Source organism: Octopus sinensis, linkage group LG17, assembly GCF_006345805.1.
Source record: "Octopus sinensis linkage group LG17, ASM634580v1, whole genome shotgun sequence".
NCBI lineage: Eukaryota > Metazoa > Mollusca > Cephalopoda > Octopoda > Octopodidae > Octopus > Octopus sinensis.
In genome coordinates this window covers 49,113,492-49,140,991 of record NC_043013.1, presented here as the reverse complement: position 1 = coordinate 49,140,991, position 27,500 = coordinate 49,113,492, and the positions used below count along the sequence as shown (strand labels likewise).

Below are 27,500 nucleotides of genomic sequence, written 5' to 3'. Positions count from 1 at the left end.
ATTTCGGCATGGTGGTGTCTCTCAGACACCCTTATTTTTAGTTGTATATATATATATATATATATATATATATATATATATGCAGAGAGAGAGAGAGAGAGAGAGAGAGAGAGAAAAGAAGAAGAAGAAGAAGAAAGAAGAAGAAGAAGAAGAAGAGAAGAAGAAGAAGAAGAAGAAGAAGAAGAAGAACAAGAAGAAGAAGAAGAAGAAGAAAAAAAATGGGATCAAAAAATCCTGGCAGATATCAAGTACACACTCAGTATAAAGGAATATGGATAAAGTTTCCAACAAGTAGATACCAGTGAATGTTTGTAGACCACAAATCCCGAGTAATTTCTTATGTATGATAGGTAAATCCCCAAATCCTTAAGCAGCAATTTAAGAAATTCAGAGTATAAACAGCAACCAATAATATGTACGAAGGAAATCATAATTTTATTTTAGATCACACCTTAAAAATCTAAAAACTGTTTCAATAGCATTAACACACACACACACGCACACACACACAAATACACACACACACACACAAATACACACGCATACACACACACGCACACACACACGCACGCACGCACATACACACACACAATATTATTAAAATTAATAATAATATGTACGAATATTTATCAACATTTTGAAGGTAATCCAAATTGGTGAAATTCTCACTGAATATCTGAAAAAATTTTAGCTATTAAAAACGCTAACAAAAAGAAACGGCAAACCAAATTTAACTTTAAACCAAATTTAACTTCATCCAACCAAGAGCGACGTCATTGAATAAGTAATTTAGTTTATAAAATTAAAATAGAAAAATACCATACTAATTCCATATTTTTTGGTAATTTGAAATCTACACAAAAATACCTAACGTAGAAAACGAGTATATTTATCTACTAAAATTTATGACGTCACTGGATATTTAAGGCCCCAAAAAAAATGCAGACAAGAATTCTACATCTCCAGACCTGCATCAGTGTTGCACTCTTAACATTATATGTCTGCCAAGTGTTGTGCTTTGCATGTATTTAGAGGAAGCAAAAAAGTATGAATAAAGAAAGTGAATGAAAACAAATTTATACAAAAATGTACAGGTCGGATACAATGTCAAAGCCAAAAGCACATAAAAGTACAGTTAGGAGATGAAGAACAGCTAGTAGAAAAAGGAGGAGGAGGGGGAGGAGGAGGAGAAAGAAGAAGAAGAAGAAGAAGAAGAAGAAGAAGAAGAAGAAGAAGAAGAAGAGAAGAAGAAAGGGTGATAAAGGAAGAGAAATAGAAGTGGAATAAGAAAAAGATGATGGGGGTTAAGTTAGAGTAGAAGATGGAAGATATATAAAAAAAAAACCAATTGGAAGAAGGAACTATGAAAATATAAGATACGAAGGCAATGTGAAGAATTGAACCAACAGTCACCGGTCAAAGGAGTATAGTAATATTTGTTGGACTATGAATATCAAATGATAAAATACCAACAATAAGAGTGGTAGTAAAAACAATAACAACGACAGCAAAAATTTAAAAAATAACGATAATAACAGCAATAATATAACAGCAAGAACATCAATAATAATTATGATGTCGATAACGAGTCTGCCAGCTCGCCGACTTAATGATAATGATGATGATGATGAGGAGGAGGATAATAATAATAATAATAATAATAATAATAATAATAATAATCTTTTCTACTAAAGGCACAAGGACTGAAATTGGTGGGGTGGGGGCAGTCGATCACATCGACCCTAGTGATTCAATGGTAATTAATTTATCGACCCCAAAAGGATGAAAGGTAGAGTCAGCCTCGGCGGAATTTGAACTCAGAACGTAAAGACAGACGAAATACCTATTTCTTTACTACCCACAAGGGGCTAAACACAGAGAGGTCAAACAAGGACAGACAAACGGATTAAGTCGATTATATCGACCCCAGTGCGTAACTGGTACTTATTTAATCGACCCCGAAAGGATGAAAGGCAAAGTCGACCTCGGCGGAATTTGAACTTAGAACGTAGTGGCAGACAAAATACCGCTAAGCATTTCGTCCGGCTTGCTCACGTTTCTGCCAGCTCACCGCCTTAATAATAATAATAATGATGGCAATAATAATAACAATAATAATAATAATAATAATAATAATAATAATAATAATAATAATAATAATAATAATAATAATAATAATAATAATAATAATAATCTTTTCTACTAAAGGCACAAGGACTGAAATTGGTGGGGTGGGGGCAGTCGATCACATCGACCCTAGTGATTCAATGGTAATTAATTTATCGACCCCAAAAGGATGAAAGGTAGAGTCAGCCTCGGCGGAAATTGAACTCAGAACGTAAAGACAGACGAAATACCTATTTCTTTACTACCCACAAGGGGCTAAACACAGAGAGGTCAAACAAGGACAGACAAACGGATTAAGTCGATTATATCGACCCCAGTGCGTAACTGGTACTTATTTAATCGACCCCGAAAGGATGAAAGGCAAAGTCGACCTCGGCGGAATTTGAACTTAGAACGTAGTGGCAGACAAAATACCGCTAAGCATTTCGTCCGGCTTGCTCACGTTTCTGCCAGCTCACCGCCTTAATAATAATAATAATGATGGCAATAATAATAACAATAATAATAATAATAATAATAATAATAATAATAATAATAATAATAATAATAATAATAATAATAATAATAATAATAATAATAATCTTTTCTACTAAAGGCACAAGGACTGAAATTGGTGGGGTGGGGGCAGTCGATCACATCGACCCTAGTGATTCAATGGTAATTAATTTATCGACCCCAAAAGGATGAAAGGTAGAGTCAGCCTCGGCGGAAATTGAACTCAGAACGTAAAGACAGACGAAATACCTATTTCTTTACTACCCACAAGGGGCTAAACACAGAGAGGTCAAACAAGGACAGACAAACGGATTAAGTCGATTATATCGACCCCAGTGCGTAACTGGTACTTATTTAATCGACCCCGAAAGGATGAAAGGCAAAGTCGACCTCGGCGGAATTTGAACTTAGAACGTAGCGGCAGACGAAATACCGCTAAGCATTTCGTCCGGCTTGCTCACGTTTCTGCCAGCTCACGTTTCTGCCAGCTCACCGCCTTAATAATAATAATAATGATGGCAATAATAATAACAATAATAATAATAATAATAATAATAATAATAATAATAATAATAATAATAATGATGATGATGATGAGAAGAAGAAGAAGAAGAAGAAGAAGAAGAAGAAGAAGAAGAAGAAGAAGAAGAAGAGAAGAAGAAGAAAAGAAGAAGAAGAAAGAGCTCCGGGCTGAATTACACCGGGCTCTCCATTCAAAGACAAATTTAATCTAATAAGATCGGTGGAATGGGATAAAGGAACCTGTGGAAGACTTGAAGGAAGAATTCTTTTAACGGAAATAATCACGAAAACGAAATTTTACTGCCATACTAAGCACAGTTTCTCCTATGCATGATGTCTCAGGGAAACGTGCGAAACACACAGGCGAAATCAACACCGGAAGTTGATTTATAAAATATAAACGAAGAAAAACCCAGTAAGTACATAATTTGAATAATTACGCATACACTCGAATGTCTAAACAATCGTACATATATTTCAATACCCATCGGACCAAACATACAACCCAATGTTTACATAACTACGTGAAATTTACAGGACACACATACCGCATATGAAAACACGTGTCTCAAACGAAGCAAAAACAAGACACAAAACAAATTATTTTTTTATTTTTCGAACTAACACAGACAGAGTGAACAATTCATAAGTTTAAAAAACACCGCAAAAAACTATGCCCGGAGATGAATCTATCAGCAAAAAAATACAGATGAATACAGATCTGTTAGCCTTATGTAGGTACGTTACCAGCAATGTTTACACGCAGAGAACTCGGAGGCTGTGTTGTCTCAAAAAAATTAATCCTAAACAGACAGATCTGTCCCCTAATGTCAACGTCCAAGGTCGTCATGCCTCACTGATTACAAAGCAAAATACAAACCGAATCGGTCGTCAGCGGGAACACAAAGGATCGCGTAATCGAGTGTTGAACCAAATTCGGTAAGAACAATCAGTTACTGGTTCAAGTCTTCCCAAAACACATGAGCTGGGAGTACCCCACAACCGGAATATTTCAACAAATGGCCATCCATGTTCGTCATCAAATAACCAAAAGAAAAAGAATGAAAAATGGACTAGAGGAGATAATGAAGTTCTTATGGCCTTCTATTATGCCATATATTTCCCCACAAATAAATCTAATACTGTACAAACCTACTTAAAATGGAGACAGAAACACCTTGAAGTAAGACCCTACATAGACCGTAACAAACTTGCCAACGTCAGAAGAAATATTACGCAAAAGAATTTACTAACTGCATTAGAAATTGACCAAATTAAACAATCAGTAAGGGATAAAAGGAACGAAGTTGCAGCTAAAGAAGATAATACAGAGGAAATAATTATAGACCAGCCCAGGGCTGATGAAAATGCAATAAGGATTGAAAGAGTTAATGTAACTGATAAGCAAAGCGAAATAATCTATGAACCAACCATAAACACTAAGGGAGATGAAAATCAAATAGATGAAGAAAGTCACACACAAATTGACCCAACAGAACTACATGAGCTAAAAGATCAAATCATGATTGAATGGCTGAAAATTAAAGAAACCAGTATGGATGAACGCGATACTCTCCCAAAATTTCGCAATTCTAACCAAAACCTGAAAATTATTGGTAAAATCCGCCTTGCACTTAAGGATATAATTTCAACTACTGATGTTGATATTACAGATCTCAACCACCTGTACTATGCATCCGTGAAAATCTCAATGATTCTATGAGGTGAATAGATTAGAAAACAATAATATTCCCACAAAAAGTCTAGTTGGAAAGAGTGTATTCAACACCAAATTCAGCTACTTAGGTCTGACATAGAAAGTTTAAAAAATCTTAAGTTTGCCAAGACTATCAAACCAACAAAAATCCGAAAATTAAAAGAAAAATTATAATATGAAAACCATATCTGACATCGATACCATCATAGATACCATCAAGCAAAAAGTATGTGCTAAAGCTGCCTGTTTAGCAAGGTATGAAAAGCGGGTTAGATTCTTCAAGGACAACAACATGTTAAAAAATAATCCAAAAACTTTTTACAGAAAGATAGGGAAAATACCAGTTGCAGTAAAGTCTGTCCCATGAAAAGTAGTGCAGGAATTTCGGAATAAAATTTGGGCAGAAGAAAAAACACACAATGAAAAGGCTCCTTGGATTGTTTAAATATCTACAGACTTAGATTCCTTAGAAGATCAAAAGTGGGAGGGTATCAAGGTAGAAGATGTAAGATCTGCTCTCAAGAAGTCAAGCAAGTGGAAGTCTCCAGGAAAGGATAAAATTTCTAACTTCTGGTTGAATGCCTTCTCAGAGAGCCAGGAACTGCTAACAAAACTTTACATGCCTTCTCAGAGAGCCAGGAACTGCTAACAAAACTTTACATCAATGTTTTGCAACAACCTAGTATGATTCCCTCTTGGTTAGGTAATGGTGTAACATTCCTACTTGCAAAAAATGAAGAAACAAATGAACCAAAAGTTTATAGGCCCACAACCTGCTTAACAACAATGTATAAAGTACTAACATCTGTCTTGACTGAATATACCTATAGTTTTTTAATAGAAAGTGGCATGTTCCCTAATGAGCAAAACGATGTAAACGTGGGTCTTATGGTTCTAAAAATCGGCAACTCATCAATAAGATGATCTTGGAAGATTGTCACAAACATAGAAAAACTTGTCGATAGCCTGGATAGACTGTAAAAACGCTTTTTGATAGTCTACCACATAGCTGGATTAAGAAATGTCCGGAAATGTATAAAATAGCACCTACTCTGCGAAACTTCATTTGTCTTGCTCGCTTACGTTTTGGCGTTCGCTACATTTTCTTGAGAACATTCCTTTCTTAGTGGTAACACCATAGGGGGTCGACTCCTAGCATAATAGATATCCACTTAGTAGTCATCCCTCTTATATGTATGTAATATAACTTTTCTGAATCTTTAGATTTTTCGATATACTAGACCACTGGTTTTAAATTGATATTAATCAAATTAATATTCAATTTTTCACACGTATTATTTTATTATCAGTGGTTAGAGCGTCGAACTTACGATCTTGAGGTTGTGGTTTCGAATCCCGGACCGGGCTGCGTGTTGTGTTCTTGAGCAAGACACTTAATTTCACTCAGCTGTGGAAATGAGTTGCCACGTCACAGGTGCCAAGCTATATCGGCCCCTCTGCCTTTCCCTTGTATAACACTGGTGGCGTGAATAGGGGAGGCCGGTATGCATGGGCGACAGCTGGTCTTCTATAAACAACCTTGCCCGGACTTGTGCCTCGAAGGGTAACTTTCTAGGTGCAATCCCAAGGTCAGACATGACCGAAGGAGGGGTCTCATATATATAGATGGACGCTTCATTTTTGTGCTGGTGCCCCACCCTGTCGTACGCGACTGTGAAGATTTGTATCCCCAACGTAAAACTTATAATGTAATACATGTCCTTGAAGTAGTAATTGTACGCGGCTGAAGAAGGCCATAGACACACATTATGCATTGTTATAAATCCGTCTAATAAAGGCCCGAAACATATGTACCGCTGAATCCTTGGCATCATGTTTTTATTTTGATTAATGTATATATATATATATATATATATATATATATATATATATATATATATATATATATGTATGTATGTATATGTACGTATGCATGTATGTATTGTAAAAAAATATTTTGGTATTATTTATTCACTATGACATGTGTTTCATTACATATATTCACAGTAAGAAAACAAAGAATAAATGAGAGCTTAGTACAACTCGAAAATGAAAGGTTGAGTTGCCTTTATATATTTCAAGCACAAAGGCCCAACATCACAAATGAACTGTTTAGAAATATGAGTTCATGTAGATCTTACCATTTTGATTGCCAAACGGACTGTGACGCCACTTTTCAGCCCACTTTTTCCAATTTCCGAAGACTGTAATACCACCAGCACTTGCCCCGAAAGGGTGTTTCCGTTGGCCGCATAGCTTATAGTCGGGGCAGTAGTGGATGGCTAGCTGTAAGTGACCATCTCTCTTACAGACAGTAAATAAACTCCTCTGTGTTGCAAGGAATTTATTTTGCCAGAGCTTGGAAGATTAACTACTCCTGTGTTCATTCACTGTCAGCCAGAGATAAGGCTTTGAGTGGATTTGGTAGACAGATACTGAAAGACACCTGTCGTACACACGCGCGCACACACATACACAAATATGCATGCGTGCACATACGCACGCGCACACACACACACGCATACACACACACAAAAACCCACACACACATCAATATTACGCACACATCGAAATTACCACCGCTCGACAATCGGCGATGGTGTATTTACGCCACTGTTACTTAGCGGTTTGGAAAAGAACCCTTAGAATAAGTACCAGGCTTTAAAAAAATGTAGTATTGGAGTCGATTCGTTCGACTGAAATTCTTCAAGGCGATGCCCCAACGTCGCTGCAGTCTAATGACTTAAATAATTAAAAGATAAAAGATAAAAATATATATACACTCACACACATCATCACGATTTACAATTATAACCAACACATCATGTGTGTGTATTTTTAAAGTTTAAAAGTTAAGCTACTTAAGAAATATGTATGCTGATTTAGAGGTGATAAATCACAGTACATGGCACATTTCAATGCCTCGGAGACAGGTGAGAACAAGTAGGGAAGTTATCTTCCGACCTGTTTTGAGTACTGGCGATAGATTAGTGACTGGTAATGAAATCCAACGAACAGGTGATGTTTTAAATTGTCTTCAAAAACCAACAGTTGTATCAACAATAGCGAATAACCTTCATTTCCATTATTTTTTCTACATAATTTACATGATCAGAATTGAATGTTTTACACCTTATAATACACTTTATATTAATTAACGACATCTTTTTATATACGTCCTATGTTCAAATTCCTCCGAAGTCGACTTTGCCTTTCATCCTTTCAGGGTCGTTAAATTAAGTACCAGTTGAGTACTGGGGTCGAATCTTTTCCTTTTGAACGGCAGTTTTCAACAAAATTTCTAGTTAACTGAACACTTTTAAACTTCGTATACTGGTAGAATGTGTCAAAATAAAATATTTTTTTTCTCTTGGCTTTCTTGAGAAAATTGTAATTTGTACGTTTTAGACGCAGCAAATGATTTTAGCTCAATAGAGACCATTGATTGGTTAAAATTCGAAAAATTAGACTACGTTAAACTTACAAATTACAATTTTCTCAAGAAAGCCAAGAGAAAAAAATGTTTTATTTTGACACATTCTCCCAGTATACGAAGTTTAAAAGTGTTTAGTTAACTAGAAATTGTGTTGAAAACTGCCGTTCAAAAGGAAAGATCCCTGGGGTCGATGTAATCGATTATACCCTTCTCCCAATTGTGTAGAAAGGATTATTATTTATGGAAAACAGACTGTAAAAACTCAAACCTATTTTTAGGAATTACAGTAACTAATATTGATTGGTGCATGACCTAATAAAACGTGAAGTTATTTTGTTACACTGGTTTTCTTGCTCTATTTCACACAGCAATTTATTGCTATGACAAAAGAGAAAGAAAGGAAAATAAAGTAAGAAAGATCTTTCCTTGCGTAGAACACTTTAGGTGTCACTGGTAAATACACTTGACGATACAGACACTCGAGAAAATAGTTTTTAGGGAATGATTTTAAGTTTGACGAAGATCTGAAATAGGAAACTGAGCTTCTATATATATATCCTCATTGAATAAGATGTTAGCAAATCTATGTTAATAGAATGTCCGGCTTCAATAAGATTTATTTGAGGATGAATACACAGAAAATAGGTTAAATATTTGAAGAGGAAAAATAACGCCGCCCATTTCTATTTTAAAAGTGCGTGCCAATTTCTTACATCAACACAGATTTCACTCATAGTTGTTGTGTGTGTATATGTGCGTGTGTGTGTGTGTTAAAATTTCTTTCAAAAGCCAACATAATACAAGCTTGAAATAAAGTAGTAAAAACAGAAGGATGGCAAGATGGCAGTTTATAGTCTCAACATTTATTTCAAACTTTCGGGGATAAAACATTTAACAAAAGAAAATGGAGGATGCCATGTCTCCTCGCGCTTAAAAGGCGTCGAGCTGACAGAACCGTTAGCACGCCGGGCGAAATGCGTAGCCGTATTTCGTCTCTCCTTACGTTCTGAGTTCAAATTCCGCCGAGGTCGACTTTGCCTTTCATCCTCTCGGAGGTCGATAAATTAAGTACCAGTTGCGCACTGGGGTCGATGTAATCAACTTAATTCGTTTGTCTGTCCTTGTTTGTCCTCTCTATGTTTAGCCCCTTGTGGGTAGTAAAGAAATAGGTATTTCGTCCTTCTGAAGGCGGCGAGCTGGCAGAACCGTTAGCACGCCGGGCGAAATGCGTAGCCGTATTTCGCCTGCCGTTACGTTCTGAGTTCAAATTCAGCCGAGGTTGACTTTGCCTTTCATCCTTTCGGGGGTCGATAAATTAAGTACCAGTTGCGCACTGGGGTCGATGTAATCGACTTAATTCGTTTGTCTGTCCTTGTTTGCCCCCTCTATGTTTGGCCCCTTGTAGGTAATAACGAAACATATATGTTTAAAATATACCAGCATATCACCATATACCTTTATATATGTGTGTGTGTGTGTGTGTGTGTATATGAAAGAATCTTACTTTCTTTTCTTTTACTTTCTTTTACTTGTTTCAGTCATTTGACTGTGGCCATGCTGGAGCACCGCCTCTTAGTCTCGAAAGATCAAATTATATGGCAAAAATACGAACAATTGTTTTAATTTCTTTATTTTAGTTTTAACCCATACATTTCCCCTGCACTGGGCTGGTTTTCAAAACAATTTTAATTCTATTTCATTATGCTTCATTCAAACTACACTAATATTTGTGCAGGTTTTTTCTGTATGCATTTTTGTGTATATATGCATCACTACTTATTTATGCATATAAGTAGTGACTCATATATACCAAGACACACACACACACACACACACACACACACACAAACACACACATACATATAAATATGCAAGCATGCATACGTGTGTGTCGGGAATGGCGTGGGATAGAACAGACAACACTGACTTGATGCTTGTGGCTTTTGAAAGGGGATGATCTCAGGTTGCATCATAAGCAGGTCCTTGTTTGTTAAAAGAAATGAGGTATGTTGAGATCCCATTCCTACCCTGACAGTGTTTGAAGGCTGGGTTCGAAATTTTATGCCTTGTTTGCACGGGGAGGAGGAGTTTCCTCCACTTTTAGCCTGAGCGACTTTCGAAAGGTGGCCAGCCACCCTCACTCCATTTCTTCCCGTCACTTCTCGTTGCCTGACCTCGGTGCACTCCTTCATTTCTTTCTTTCTTCCTTACTTCTTCCTTTCTTTCTTTCTTTCTTTCTTTCTTTCTTCTTTCCTTCTTTCCTTCTTCTTTTACTCTTTTTTCTTTCTTTTTTCTTTCTTTCTTTTTCCTTTCTTTCTTTCTTCTTCCTTCTTTCTTCTTTCTTTCTTCCTTCTTTCTTTTTTCTTTCTTTCTTTCTTTCTTTCTTTTTTCTTTCTTTCTTTCTTCCTTCCTTTCTTTCTTCTTCCTTCTTTCTTTCTTTCTTCTTCCTTTTTTCCTTTCTTTCTTTTTTCTTTTATTCCTTCCTTTCATTACTACCTTCCTTTTTTCTTTTCCTTCTCTCTGCCCTCCCCACTTTTTATTGTTCCTTTGCTCGTCAATCTTCTTTTAGTTATTTTCTGATGGATTAATTCTTTTTAATCAATTCTCTTTTACCCAGAAACAAGTCTTTCCTCCAGTTCTTGTGTTTTGTAAAACTTGTAAATAATTATCAAAACTCTAATGTAGCTCATAAAACTATATAACATTTCTACTTTTTTCTAAGATTGGTGAACTTCATCACAAAATATATCCAGTAAAACCATTCCTTTCCATAAGGATTCACTAATTACGTTCTAAAAAACGGAGAGTAGCCCTATATAAAAAAAATCACGAAGTTATGGAAAAATGTGAAACTCACAAAGACATGTCATTCTCGCATTCCACCATATTTGATGTATTATTCATTGACATAGGTTTGTACATTAACCATTCTATAAAGTTTTATATACACTTTGTATTTGCCTCAGAAATTAGACAACACTCTATACAGATATATAGGTGCAGTTTGTCTAATAGGCTTAGCGTGAGAACATTATATGACCAGACTATATCTGTATATTTACGAGTTTTCTAGTTGCTGGGAACTCTATATTAAATTCGGAAAAATATTGTGGCACTTGGAAATGACGTAGTTTGAAGAGGTCATGGAAATCACGAGTGATGTGGTTGGGTTAATGCCTCACAGAGAAAGTTTATCGAACTACGAGAGGATGCGGTCAGAACAAAAGCAAGACGAGAATATAGAAATTCTAAAACCACTTAAATTAACTGTAAAGAATATTTGCAAAAGGCTGGCACTCATAGAAGTTCTATACATGTTTGCTTGCTTATAATCGTCCTAATCGTGAACGTAACGTTAAAAATTACATGAGGAATTTACAAGGAGATGATGCACCGCAAACATCGAATAACTTTGGACAAGTTCTTCATTCCTTGTTGATGGTAATGAACTATATAATAGAAGATAATGTCCCCCCCCCCATCATCCCAGTAACTTTCATTCCACCACCTCTCACACAATAGATTTTTTTATTCTATCTAGTTTCAGCTCACGAACTGTGGCCATGCTGGTGCTTTTATAGTAGGAACGGTCTCTATTATGATATTGTGGAGACGCAATGGCCCAGTGGTTATGGCAGCGGACTCGTGGTCATAGGATCGCGGTTTCGATTCCCAGACCGGGCGTTGTGAGTGTTTATTGAGCGAAAACACCTAAAAAACCTCCACGAGGCTCCAGCAGGGGATGGTGGTGATCCCTGCTGTACTCTTTCACCACAACTTTATCTCACTCTTACTTCCTGTTTCTGTTGTACCTGTATTTCAAAGGGCCGGCCTTGTCACTCTCTGTGTTACGCTGAATATCCCCGAGAACTACGTTAAGGGTGCACGTGTCTGTGGAGTGCTCAGCCACTTACACGTTAATTTCACGAGCAGGCTGTTCCGTTGATTCGGATCAACCGGAACCCTCATCGTCGTAACCGACGGAGTGCTTCCATGCCCATTATGATATTGCTAGCTTTATTTACTTCCTGAAATATTTCACTTCAAATGTTTTTATGTACACGTAGCTGTGTGTGTGTTTAGAAATTTATTTTCTTGCATAAAAGTGGTCATGTTGCTTTGTGGCTATTGTTTACGAAAATATTCTTTGGAACGCATCTCGCTTTATAACATGGGACATCAGTGAGGAAATGGGAATATTAATGTCACGTTATGGAATTTTGCGTTACGAAAAAATTGTAAGGAATGGCGGCTTTCGTAACGTGAGGAGTGTTTTTGATATCCACATTTCACGCCTTTGGTGTGAAAAAGAAAAAAGAGAATACACGAATATATCCAACAAATTGTCCTTGTATAAAACGAAATCATACCGAATCAAACTAAACGACTTTTCGTATCTGTGACATTCTACGAACTTTATCAAGTCAAAGAAAATGAAAGTAGGAAACTTTTCAGAATTTCTGAGAATTAAGCAAGTTCGAAATTTATAGGTTCATCTCAATAAGAAATGTCACGCATTCACTTCAATGAAAATATTTCATCTTTATACATGGGATAAAATAAATAGAATACAACAATGAATGGTAATAATTATAAAATTATAACCTGATAAAGAGGTAGGCATATTGAATCAATCCAACCTAATTGTAATTTAGGAAGTTCTTCCTCATTCCCGCGGTCCATGTGTGCCTGGAATAAAATAAAAGACACATTTTATAATTTAAAATGATGTATTGAAGAGTGGATATGAGGTAATAGTGTTGAATTTATCCTAGCTAATCCTCCTTTGTCTCTCTCGAAATTTCGCCAAGACACCTGATGAAGGCTGGAGGGTATATCAGATGAAACGTTGTGTTAACAACAAAAAGATGAGGACAAATATCTGTCAAATGTAAATAATGTAAAAGAGAAATAATATTTTTAAGATTATAAACCTGGGAAATTACAAGACAAGTTATTACACTTGGAAAAGTTCAGGACAGCTTATCACAGCCACAGAACAAGAACATTTTTAATTGAAATATTGCAGCTAAGGATAAAATTTCAAATAGAATATTTAGATTTAGAAAATATTAGCTTTTAGTAAAAATAAAAATTTTATTAGAAGTTATTACAATCTATTAGGTTGGCAACTAAGTGCCCGCCGTTTTCTGAAATTTAAATTTTTTAAAAAGATTTAATTAAAAATAACAACTAATTAATCAATAATATATTCACCCTTGCTGTTTACATCTTCCCAACGTTCAACAAGATTTTCAATACCTCATTGGTAGAAATCACCCTATTTTGACTCGAAAAATTGATCCAACCAAGCTCTCAATTCTGCACCAGAATTGAACGAAACTCCGCGCATAGCATTTGAAAGAAGTCGAAGGAGGTGGAAATTTGTTGGTGCCAAATCAGGAGAGTACGACGGGTGTGGCAGCCATGCGTTTGAATGGCTTCCTTGGTCATATTGGCGATATGATGGCGGGCGTTGTCGTGCAGCAGAAGAACTCCATGCTGCCAATTAGGTCTTTTCTCTTGAATAGCCGTGTTGAGTCGTTCATCTGTTGAACATAGAGTTCCGCGTTGACCGTTTGGTTCCATTCAAGCAATTCGTAATAGATAATCCCTTCCCAGTCCCACCATACATACAACATCGTTTTACGCGGATGAAGATCTTCTTTCACGAGCGGTGTCACTTGTTTACCAGGGCTAAGCCATTCCTTCATATTGATGTATAGGTACCATTTTTCGTCGCCAGTAACGATTCGGTAAAGAAATCGTTGCTTGTGTCCATGAGTTGAGCGGTGACGAGGAGGCAAACCAGCGGAGATTGTGGATCGTTGATTTTTGTTGTTGGGAGCTTTCCATTTTCTCGGCCAGTTCCCTTTTCGTTTGACGAGAATTTTCGTGCAAAAGTGGTTTTCATCGCTCTTCATCGAACTCAATTGGACGGCCAGAACGAGGTGCGTCTTTGAAGTCAAAATTTCTATTTTTTAACTTGGTATACCAATCAGGAGCGGGTCTTTCAGCTATGACAATGACACCCCGGTCTCGCGCCGTTTCCGCTATACCGGTCATTCATTACAACGCCTGTCTGTGTTCGGATTGTCTTTGCACAAGGACATCCAGACTCCCGCCTTTGCCGTGAACAGGAATAAATCTTCTCTCTTCGCTCCTTTGCTCCACATTGGGCACAAATCTCCCTCTTCATATATTTCCCCTCCTCTTCTCTCTTCATCTGACACCAACTTCCTCTCTGTACTCCTACTCGCCACTCCTCTCTCTTCTTGCTCTGACACCTACTTACTCTCTTCCTTCCTACCCACCACTCCTCTCCTCTCTTGCTCTGACTCCTACTTCCTCTCTTCACTCCTACCCACCACTCCTCTCTTGCTCTGAAACCTACTTACTCTCTTCACTCCTACCAACCTTCTCTCTTCATTGATACCCCTACATGCACCCCCACGCTCCACATCCCACTCACTACCTAACCCTAACCCACCCCTATCCCGACCTCCACCCCGCACTTCCACCCCTACATCTCCACATCTTCACCTCACCCACATCCGCACCCTGCACCTCATCCTCACGTCTCCACACCACTCCACACTCACCAGCACTCACCACTTCCCAACACCCACATCACACACACCACCTTCTCCACACACACACACACACACACACACACAACACATCTACACGTCAAAGTCAGTAGCTCCTATCCACACACACACACTTCCACATACACACACGCATACACACCTTCGTTTGGGGATCACCAGTAGTTTATTATCCCTCCTTTTTCCTAGCTCTCCTGTTAAACTGTTTTTACCAACCAGTCGTCATGAGTCGCTAAATCTACAAATTTGTTTTATTCTCTCTCTGTTTATTTCCTCATATTCCTTTGTTGAAGAGCGTAGGCTCGAAACGTAAAAGACTTTGTCACTTTCCCGAACGTCAGACTAATACACCTGTTCTCATACTGCACTTGTCTTGGTTTTTGTTTTCTGTAAATTTAACTATATATATATATATATACATATATATACATATATATACGTATATATACATATATGTATATATATATATATATATATATATATATATATATATATATATATATATGTTAATTATATAATAAGGGATAAAATCATTCTTGATTTTATCAGTAGGTGAGCACGAAAATAAAAACCTTATAGGTAAATTTTCTAAATATTCTTTTAATAATTGTATACATAATTATAACAAGGGATTAGCAAAAACGCCTCTCCACGCGTTGAAAATAGACGCTGAATGGCTCTAAACAACCTTAAAACCCCTAAAAAACAGGTAGTCGCCGAATAAAAGAAAGATATTAAATTAAACGCCATGTGGCATCTATTTTCAGCACGTGGAGAGGTGATTTTGCATCTGTATTTGTTTATCATTTCTCCTTTTTTTCGCCCTTGTTTTTGTACACATTCGCTGCTTTCTTCCAGGGAATCTAATGCTCTTAGCTTCGTTTTTCCTGGCCAGATTGGAGCAATTTCGAGTATAACCAGCCGAAATTGGAAAGATAATCTGGAACGCAACTGAGGAAAGAAAACTCCGAATGACCCGTCCTTGTTTATTTTTGTCCCTTTTTTGTATCATCTAACTGTCTGGATGTTTTGCGTTCGTGTCCCATTTTTTGTATTCTTCTCTCTCTCTCCCTCTCCCTGTATATATATATATATATATATATATATATATATATACATTATTTTATATCAGACACGGTAATGTCTCTTTTGAAAATTATATCACTCACGTGAATATATAAGAAGCATACACTTTTCAATAATAGTATGGATCGTACGATATCGAAAAGGCATGAATAATGTTTAAGAGTTCACACTGTAAATCATAGTGTTTCAAGAAACGATCGAACGTCTTAAATTGGTGACAGATGAGACTGAAACAATGAAAGTATTGCATTTTTTTCTAGTTCGGTGATTTTGTAGAATGCAGATATGAAGAGCTCACATAAATACGTGATGATAAAATAATGTCATCGCAGTCCAAAATATTTGTTCAGTCGAAGCAACAAATGTATCGGTTTGTGACCTTTTAGAAATAGATTTCCATTAAATCATTTCTTACTAAAAGGGTATAATAAAGTCCTAAATACACTGTCTGAATATAAAAGGAGGGTAATTACACCTTGAAAACCTTTGAAAATTGTATTGTTCGGCGAGATGCGACAACTGAGAAAATCAATGACATTGTTTCAGTTACGTATATTCTGATTTTTCTAAACTTTCATAAATATTTTATTGATTTCATTCGTTATGATCTAATAAATTTTGTTGCCACAGATTGATTATTATATCTATGATAGAATATCTATTTAGAAGGAAGGCAGTTCACGTTCTCTAACGTTATATTTCATTAATTTACTCAAATATATTGTTGGTGATGCTATTGAGGTATGAAAAATGTATTTAATCTCAATCTGACGCAAGTTATGGAGTGTAGATAATGAACTGAATACGTAAATATAGCAACGTCAATGACTTGCGTAAAGCAAAAATTTGGTCGATGTTTACACTTAGCAATATGAGAAAATAATTTATATACTTCATCTTCGAAAGGTAAATTTCTTGAAATTCGGTCAGAAAAACTTATCTTCCACCTCTAGTTTGAGAAACAAAGAGCCAAACATTCTCGATGCAAGATAAAAGCGTCAGTTTACTGAAAAGAACATTAGACAGATCTTATACATTATTCACTGAGTCTACATATTATTCAATAGTTCAATATCAATGTACAAAGAATCATAACCAGTTTAAATCAAAGATATCAATAGACCACTGATATCACTGATTTATATGTATATAAATGTAAATGTGATTGTTGTACTTGTTTAAGATATGAAAGCTACTTACCATGGGTTCAATCTTCAGTTCTTTTCGTTCTTTGTCACCTTGATCAAAAAATTCCGACATCACTAAATCTGCAACCTAAGAAGAATGAAAAGAAAACATTGCGCGTTATGATTTTAAATAATTAGAGCATTATCTGGTTCTTGGCTGATTCTAACGTGGTCATCTGGGCCAGAACTTTCTCCTTTACAGAGGCCGACAAGAAACAAATCGGCGTTACCTTTCCTTCGCTGACAAAGTCGCATAAAAAGGGAGGAGAAGGCATGAATGAATATTACGGCTGGAAATGAAAATAATATCATGTAATATGGATGTCAAAGAAATAATGTAGAAATCAAAGAAATTTCACTTAATTCTTTTTTTATGCCATACAATTTTTATGACATCATTATGAAAAGTCGATATACATTTAGTCCTACGGAAAGTATTTAGTACACACCGGTTTGTTTGTCAAAAATGAACTAATAAAGTAAAGGTTATCGTAATAACGATAAATCGTGTGATGATTAAAATGGGCGAACAAATGATTGATTTCAAACTTTGGCACAAGGCCAGAGATTTTTTGCGGGAGGGAGGGTTCTAGTTGATTATATCGATCCCAGTGTTCAGCAGTTACTCATTTTATCGACACCGAAAGAGTAGAAGGCAAAAATCGACGTCGGCAGAATTTGAACCTAAAGACGAACGGAATGTCGCCAGATATTTTGCCCGGTGGGCTAACGAAAGAGCAATACCTCAGCGTACCACCCACCGTTGGTTTTCGTGCTCTAAGAAGGGAATTTTAATCTTGAAGACAGATTACACACCAATCAACCAATTGGGTTCGATGAGGAGCGATTGAATCACCTTTTTTCACGAAAATCGAATTCAAAGGACCAGAGAACTGTCAGAGCAGATGGATTGGGTTAAAAAAAAAACTTTGGCAAACCACCTTCTCTCAATGGCTAAGGTTCACATCACCAATATGAACAAAGCTGCGACTCAAGAACTCGAATGTGAAGTTCTGCCTCTATGCTCCATACTTTCCAGGCTAGGCGCCGTCAGATTTTCATTACTTTCGACCGTTTCGTGCGGTGTATCGTTCAATAATGATGTAGAATTGAGGGCTTGGTTGGTCGAATTCTTTGAGTCAAGACCGGAATATTTCTATCACCGAGGCAACGAAAAAATTACTGAACGATGGGAGGAAGTCGTAAACAAGAACGGAAAAATATATTTTCTGTTTATTTGTTGTAGTTTTTTCGCTTAAAATAATTTTGAAAAAAAAAAACGGTCATGAATTATTCTTTAATTCAATACACACACACACGCATACATACATACATACATACATACATACATACATACATACATACATACATACATACATACATACATACATACATACATATATATATTTTTTTTATTTTATAGAAGGAGCTTCTACAGGACTAGAACTGTTTCATTCAGATGAAATCTTCAGGAAGCTGGCTGTCAAAATAATTTCTGGTATTTATGCATTTAAGCAGATTTAATGGAGTAAGGGTGGGGGACGTTTTTTGGGGTAGGTTGGTATTTAGGAGATAAACAGGGCACAAGCTATTGTTCTTAGGGGAGTGGTCAAAAGGCCAGTGTGTTTTTGAAATGAGAAGAATCAGTGAGAAAATAAATAAATGAATGAATAAATAGAATAAATGAATAGAAACAGATATATGGGATGGGATTTTAGGTAAATTAGAAGACAATTGCTTTTTGGTGGTCAAGAAGAGGTAGGCAGTTTGTTCCCCTAAGAACAATAGCTTGTGCCCTGTTTATCTCCTAAATACCAACCTACCCCAAAAAAAGTCCCCTACCACCACTCCATTAAACCTGCCTAAATGCATAAATACCAGAAATTATTTTGACAGCCAGCTTCCTGAAGATTTCATCTGAATGAAACAGTTCTAGTCCTGTAGAAGCCCCTTCTATAAAATAAATTACTTTACTCTGCTATGTATCGAGTACCTTATTTATTGTGGTTTACCCCAACTCAACCCGGGACCTACATATATATATATATATATATATATTATATATATATATATATATATATATATATAACGGGAAGCTTTATGAAAATAGACAAAAGACGAAGGCAGGGGAAAACAAACAAACAATTGTATTAGTATGGCGCTCAGGAAATATAAATAAAACAAGTCTTTAACGTTTCGAGCCTACGCTCTTCAACAGAAAGATACACAGAGAGAAAAAAACACAGAAAGAAGGAGAGAAAAAAAATGCGTGCAGTAACTAACGAACCAACATGGCGATCTGATTTCGGCCAGAAGTCAAAGATCAACATGAGACGCGAGAGCGAAATTAGGGGAGATAATAGGTTGAGTGACCAGCTCCAACATAAGGGTGTGTGTGTGTGTATGAGAGAGTATTAGTGCGTATGAGAGGTCTGGACGTGTGTATGTATAGGGTTGGTGTATGTATTAGTATGTATTAGTATGTATTAGTTGGTGTATGTATTAGTATGGCACATCATATATGATGTGATGTGTAAAGTCGTGTGGTGTAGTGTGGAGAGAGGAGAAGAGGGGGAGAGGGAGATGAGGGGGGAGGGGATATGAGGGGGAGGGGAGAGGGGGAGAGGGGGAGAGGGAGATGAGGGGGGAGGGGAGAGGGGGAGAGAGAAGGGGAGTGAGGAGCAGAGGGAAGGGGAAGAGGGAAGAAGGGAAGGGGAGTAGGGGTGAAAGGATGAAGGACTGAAGAAGTAGGGGTCGGGGGAGAAGGTAGGTGAGGAGGGGGGAGAGGGGAGGGGGAGAAGGAAGGGGAGGAGGAGGGGAGGAGGAAGGCGGAAAGAGGGAGAGGGGGAGAGGGGAGGGGGGAGGGGGGGGGGAGAGTTGAGACCAAATGGCGTATAAGAGCGAAGAGAGAAGATTAATTCCTGTTCACGGCGCAAACGGGAATCCGGATGGCCTCTGTGTAAGGACAAACCGAACACAGATAGGTGTTGCAAGGAGTGACCGGTGGAGCGGAAATGGCGAGAGACCGGTGTGTCGTTCGCAAGGTGGATGTCACGAAGGTGTTCCGCGAACCGGTCAGCCAAGCGGCGTCCCGTTTGTCCGATGTACAAGGAATGGCAGAGAGAGCAAGAGACGCAATAGATAATATTGCTGGAGGTGCAGGTGAAGGAGTGGATGATGGGATAGGGTCGATGATGGGTGCTAGTGAGGCGGTGGTGTTGGAGAGGTAAGGGCAAGTGCGGCAACGTGGGCGGGAGCAGGGGAACGAGCCGGGTTGGGAGGTAGGGTCAGGGAAGGAGCTATGGACCAAAAGGTCTCGAAGGTTGTGGGCTCGTTTGAAAGAGGGGAGGGGTCGGTTAGGGAAGAGGTGTGAAGTGGACGGGTCGGACTGGAGATGACGGAAAGCTCGAAGAATGGTGCGTTGGAGAGGTAGGGTCGTGGGGTGGTAAGTGAGGAGAAAAGGGAGGCGGGAGACTACAGGGCGGGTTCGGGGAGAGAGAGCAGATACACGGTCCACGGACCGTGCTCTGGCAAGGGCGGTGTGGATAGTGGTGAGGGGGTATCCACGTAGGGTGAAGTGGTGAGCCATACGTTGAGACTGAGTCTCAAAGTCATGGTCGTCACTACAGAGCCTACGTAGACGGAGGAATTGGGAATAGGGGATGGAAAGCTTGGTGTGTTCTGGGTGGGAGGAAGAGAAGTTGAGGTATGAGTGTGAGTCTGTGTGTTTGTAGTGAATGGAGGTGGTAAGTGGTAAGAGTGGAGTGAAGAATGCTAACCGAAATGTCGAGGAAGGAGACAGAGGTGTTGGAGATAGTGGAAGTGAAGTGGAGGGCTGGATGGAAAGATTGAACGAAAGAGAGGAAGGAATCTAGATGTTCACGGGAGAGTGAGGTGGCACCGATAATGTCGTCAATGTAATGACCATATATAGTTCAGGAGTGGGACCAGTGAAATTAGAGAATATTTGGCCTCAACATAGCCAACGAACAGTTCGCATAGTTGGGGCCCATTATATATATATATATATATGTATATATATATAATATATATATATATATATATATATATATAATATATATATATATATATATAATATATATATATATATATATATATGTAATATATATATATATATATATAATTATATCCGTAATAATGAAGGGTGAAATTAATTAATTTGGAAAAATTATCAATTACACCATAGTCTTCGGCATGTAAAAGCCTCATTCGAGGAAAATTTAAGTAATACTAAGCAATAAGGTTTAGCAACGAGTGCCTTACCACATACCGAATTTAAAATAGCAGTCAAGGGTTATAGCTATTTCTTCTACTAAAAAGGGAGATCTCAGTAAAAACAGCATTTGTCTGCCTTCCAAATGCTGTTTTTTACTGAGATCTCCCTTTTTAGTAGAAGAATAGCTATAACCCTTTGACTGCTATTTAAATTCGTATGTGGTAAGGCAACTCTTGCTAAACCCTTATTGCTTAGTATATATATATATATATATATTATAAATATAATATCTGTATTTCTGTATGGTTGTATTTAAATGATTGCATATATCTACGAATGTCTACAAATATTTTTACTTAGTTGGCTTGCATTACTACTACTACTACTACTACTACTACTACTACTACTACTACTACTACTACTACTACTAATACTAATACTACTACTACTACTACTACTAATAATAATAATAATAATAATAATAGTATAGGAAGCCCAATATATCCAACATGATCGATAAAGGTACATCAGACATGCATCATAACCAAGATAAATAGCACAATAACTTGCAGGTGGGACCCAGTTAGAACTTTTTTCAGGTCGAATGGCCCATTCCGTTCAAAAGATACATGAATAAGGGTTGTTTAATTATGAAGGAAACGTCCATGTTTTCAAGGGTGAATTGCACAAATCCCTCTCAACACAATGACTATGATCCTCCCTCACTACGCCTAGCGATCAGATATACGTATATCGTCAGCCACTAAGGGACAGACTGGTCAAGGCCAATCAGCTGACAAGTAAATAAGTAGTACAAAGCAGAGTATTTGCTACAGCCCATCTTTAACACCAAGACAAAACATACATGATAACATTTCCAATTGACTAAGATCAGAAGCTGTGGCAGTCACCGCCTGATAATTCTGCTTGAGAAAAGGAGAGGAGAAAGAAAAAGGAGAGATGGAAAGAAGAGGCATCACAAAGGGTTGAGGCTGATATGCATTTGCTTATAAATGTCTGTATAATTGTCATGTAACGTTTTATAACTCGAACTTAAGGGGAGGAATTGTAGCAAATAGAACAAAAGTGTGGTAAATAAGATAGAAAGGACAAGGCCGAACGCAAGGTAAATTAGAAAAGAAGTGTAAAACAAGGGAAATTAGATTGATAGAAAGAACAAGGTTCAAATACACAGACACAGGTAGGTAGAAATATAGGGTACATAAATAAATGACTCGGGTAGATAAAGTATATATCGAAGGTTGTTCAATGAGAAAAAACAAGGGGGAAAATATTAATAGGGGGAAAGAGTATGTACAGAAATGCTTGTAACTAGAAAATTGTGCAAAGATAAATGTTAGTATGCTCAACAATACTAACGTAGATGATAACAAATGCTTTTTAAATGATAATTGCCTGATGTTGCTTTTTAAATAGTAATTGCCTGATTAAAGGAGGTTTTTTTTATAGGGATAGGTACACATTAATAATAATATTATGTACAAAACTTATACCGGAGCTACAGAAAGCTGTTTCAGATCGAGACATTATTTACAAAAGAATTTATTCAAATATCAGGAGAACACGTCGTCAGCGAATTTAGTTAAACAAGTATGGTAATGAAAAGAGGTTGTTTCTGCCCCCTTTAAGATACAAGAGCCTATATTAGGAGGAAGCAAGCCCATACAGGTATGAATCATGCTTAAGTATATCATCACAGAAAGAAAGAAAAAAATTCTGGTTAAAGAGTTTTAACATGCAGTGTAAAAATGTATAAAAATGTTATCGGAAATATTCCACGATAAGAAATTGAATATGTACGCGTGCGTATATGTATGAGCGTGGTATATGCATGTGTGAGTGAATGTACGTGTATGTGTGTGTGTGTGTGTGTGTGTGTGTGTGTGTGTGCATATTTTGTATGCGTGTATCTTTGTGCGTATTGAATCTGGGTAACTTAATTTGTATAAATTTTATAAATCTTAGTCTTTCAAATAAGAATTCAAAAGTGCATATTCAGGTTAATTTCCATTTGAATCCAGACTAATTTCCATTTGAAAAAGTATAACTTATTGAGACAGATTTATGGAATCAATAGCAAGCTCTCGTATCCTATATGAAAATGTCGGTCATAAAATTCTGAAGATTTGATGTTCGGTTTGTGTAAGTTTTATATATTGAAGTGGTACGAGAATTTGATATCTTCGTTTCAATTTATGTATTTTGTCGAAGGATTGGTCTGCCCCCTAAACTATGACAAAAACAATTACTTATTAATATACTCTGGACTATGTAACTTTTTGTAAAAGAAATAAATTATTTCACATTATCTTTTATCTTCTACTTGTTTCAGTCATTTGACTGCAATAATGATGAGGCACCGCCTTGAAGGGTTTTAGTTGAACAAATCGATTCCAGGATTTATTTTTTCAAAGCGTGGCACTTGTTCTATCGGGCTCTTTTGTCGAACCGCTAAGTTATATGGACGTAAACCTTACTACATCATTTTACCAACCATACCATAAACCCAATATCGACTGCTTTACATGCACAGAGTAATCATCCTCGTAATATTATTAATAACATACATTATAACATTGAAAATAGAATTAACTTATCCTCTTTGGAAAGCTGGATATAAATATCAAATTAAATACAACAAAATTAACAATGATCTTTCTACTCATGCCAAGAGTGATGTGGATAAGAATTACAATAAGGACACTACCAAATCCACACCACATAACAAATTAAAACACCCATGCATGCAACTTACTTCTCTCAATAATATTATTAATAATACACCTAATCGTACGGACAATAATTACGAGAAAAAATTAACATAAATAACATGAAACAAAACCACTTTACAAACAAGTCTTCTATTTCGTCACATCCTCTTAATAACTCATATAACTACCATAACCAATTTTAATAATGTTAGAAATAATAATAATATTAGAAGTAAAAAGAAACCTATACCATATATTCGAATGGGTGACCCTCCTAATACAAGCCACCACACCAATAAGAAAAACAACAATAACATCTCTTGGATTATCTTTCCTTTTGCTAAACATTTAAAGCCTAATTTTATCAAATCTATTCGATGCATTATTAAATCAAACTTTAGTAACGTAAATTTCTCAATTTCACTTATCCTCATTGGGTTTCCTGTGAGTGAACCATCTTTTTCGAGGAGTGGCCCTATCCTGCAGTGCACTGAAGCAGTTTCTTTGGCAAACTTGTAGAAAGGTTTGGGGTTAGATTTTATATTGTCTACAGCCCAGGCTTCTTTGTCTGCTCTTTCTTTTTAATGGGAGAGTTGCAGATTTTTTTCAATCTCCAGTTGTTGTATTTTCAGGTGGGACTTTTCACTGCTTTCAATTTGTTTGTTTAGGCGATTTGAAATTTTTGTACGCCTTCTCGTAAGTATTTTCCTCTCCCTGGGTATTTTGTACTTATGTACAGGGGCCTTTCTCTCTGGGAACATTTGTAGCATATGGCTTGCATTTCAGACATGAATTGTTAACGTTTTATGTCGATGTCCGGTGAGGAGAGACATTTAGGCCGGTTTTGTTTGAGAATCTCTTTCTCAATTTGTTTCTAGGTTGCCTTATGGCAAGTAAACGAAGTGCCTTTACCAACCAAATTGGAACCCTCGCACACACAGACAAGTGAGCGAAGCAGTGGATTTCTTTGCCGCCTCACCTACAACCAGCGAGGTAGTTACGATGGATTACATTAACATTAGCGAAGAAGATATATTACGAGTCATAGATGAGGTGGACGCAACCTCAACTGCTGTCCCTGATGGTTTCCCAGCAATCCTCCTCAAATCGTGTAAGCGAGCCCTGGCAAACCCACTACAGATTATCTTCCAGAGCTTCTTGCAAATGGCAGGCTGCCACGCAAAGTGAAGGAGAGAAAATATGTTGAATTCATAAAGGAGGAAGCAGAACAGATGCCAAAAACTATAGGCCTATCATACTGACCTCTGACATCAGCAGAGTCATCGAACGGATAGTCAAATGGAAACTAATCGCATTCCTTGAAGAAAACAACTTTCTAAGTGATACCAAGCATAACTTTCGACCAGGTAAGAGCTACTTGACCCAGCTCTTTCAGCACTATCACTGGGTGTTGAGATAGTTACTCAATAACTTAAATGTTGACGTATTGTAGCTTGACTTTGCAAAAGCTTTTTATAAAATGGATCATGGTTTGATATGCATAATCGGAAAACTTGGAGAGTAGTTACATAAGTTTCTGAAAGACAGACGTCAGATAGCAGTGGCCAATGAAGCCACCTCAAAGAAAACACAAATAGTGAGCGGTGTTCCACAGGGGACTGTCTTGGGACCACAGCTTTTCATAGTGGCCCTCTCAAATATGCCCTCAACTGCTCGGATAGCCACCCTTGCTAGCTACACAGACAATACGAAAGTCTCGCAGAAAATTCAGAATCCCAGCGATGTTGCACACATGCAGCAGGAGTTGATTTCAATTTACAGATGGGCTGGGAACAATGATATGCATTTTAATGCTGAAAAATCCCAAGCCCTGCGCTTGAATATAAAACTTGAATACATGCAATTCAAAAGCATTTTCATTCTACCCCTAAGACACTTGCAATAGGGAACTGTATAAGAAGAGATTGCATAAATTGAATATAAAACTTACAGGGTACATTGATCCACAGGGGATTACAATCTCAGAGCCTAAATCAGTGAGGGACCTGGTTATCGACATGAATGATGATAGATCTTTCCAAGTGCACATGCACATTACCAGGATGGCGATAAAGTGCAGAGGACTGGCTTGATGAATCATGAGAACGTCCAGAACCAGAGAGAAGGAAACCATGATGGCTCTCTGGAGTACATTCGTCCTCAGCCGCCTGGATTACTGCTCTCACAGGTATGGTCACCAACAGCGTAAAATTAACAGCGGACCTTGAAGTAATCCAGCGAAGCTTCACGAAGAAGATGGTCTCGTTACAACAGCTCAGCTACTGGGAAAGGCTGAAACAGCTAAGACTCTACCCTCTAGGAGCAATGGCAGGAGAGGTATGCAGTAATATACATCTGGAAGATCATAGAAGGAATTGTGTCAAATTTTGGACTTGAAAGTTACACTAATGCCAGAACGGATCAACACTGCATTGTGTCAAAAATCCCAACAATGCCATCGCGTTTCAGGTAAAAGGTGCAAATGAGGGCAGCAACATCAACATTATTCACCAAATGGCACATATTAGAGGAGGTTCTCAATGATAAAAGTGTAGCAAAACGGTGGTGCTCCAGATTGGCCACAGCTCTTAGCTTAAAATAAAAATATACACATATACACATATATATATTCATATACCTATATGTATACATACACACACACACATATATATATATATAATATATATATATATATATATATATATAATATATATATATATATATATATATATATATATATATATACGTACACATATATATATATACATATACATACGCCTATATATACATATATATATATATATATATATATATATACGTGCACACACACACACACACACACACACACACACACACCACACACATATATATATATATATATATATATATATATATATATATATATATATATATGTATATATAATGAAGAAATAAATGATATAGGCATCCACTTTATACAGCTCAAACCGATTAGCGCTCTGATGGAGCTTCAAAAATATTAAATTAAGGAGAGGATAAAACAATTTCAAAGGCCGATGTATATATTCATTCAATCCATAATCTCCATGGTATACAAAGTGCCTACACAGATGCATTCATCTATATGATATATAAAAATTTTCTAAGAATTTATAAATACATACATATTCACGAAAATTTATAAATATATAAAAATTCATACACACAAAATTCATAAATATAAATATATAAAAAGTGTAACTCCATAAATGTACTTGCGAATTCCTAATGAACAGGATGACAAAGCAGATGTAAAATGATTCATAAGGAGTCTGGAACATGTATAAAGTAGTAATTACTACCAGTCCATTAAACCTGATTTACTAGACAAAGCA

General features: G+C 37.0%; 1 protein-coding gene across 2 annotated transcripts in view; it reads right to left on the bottom strand.

Moving 5' to 3' along the window:
• LOC115220834 (dual 3',5'-cyclic-AMP and -GMP phosphodiesterase 11A-like) overlaps window positions 1-27,500 on the bottom strand; it is a 290,583-nt gene that overhangs the window by 8,466 nt on the left and 254,617 nt on the right. For both annotated transcript variants that reach the window (XM_029791013.2, XM_036510552.1), the window contains 2 exons: window positions 17,192-17,266; window positions 12,903-12,986 (listed from right to left, as the gene is read on the bottom strand). In XM_029791013.2, the coding sequence (XP_029646873.1) occupies window positions 12,903-12,986; window positions 17,192-17,266 (159 nt within the window). The remainder of the gene's footprint in view (window positions 1-12,902; window positions 12,987-17,191; window positions 17,267-27,500) is intronic.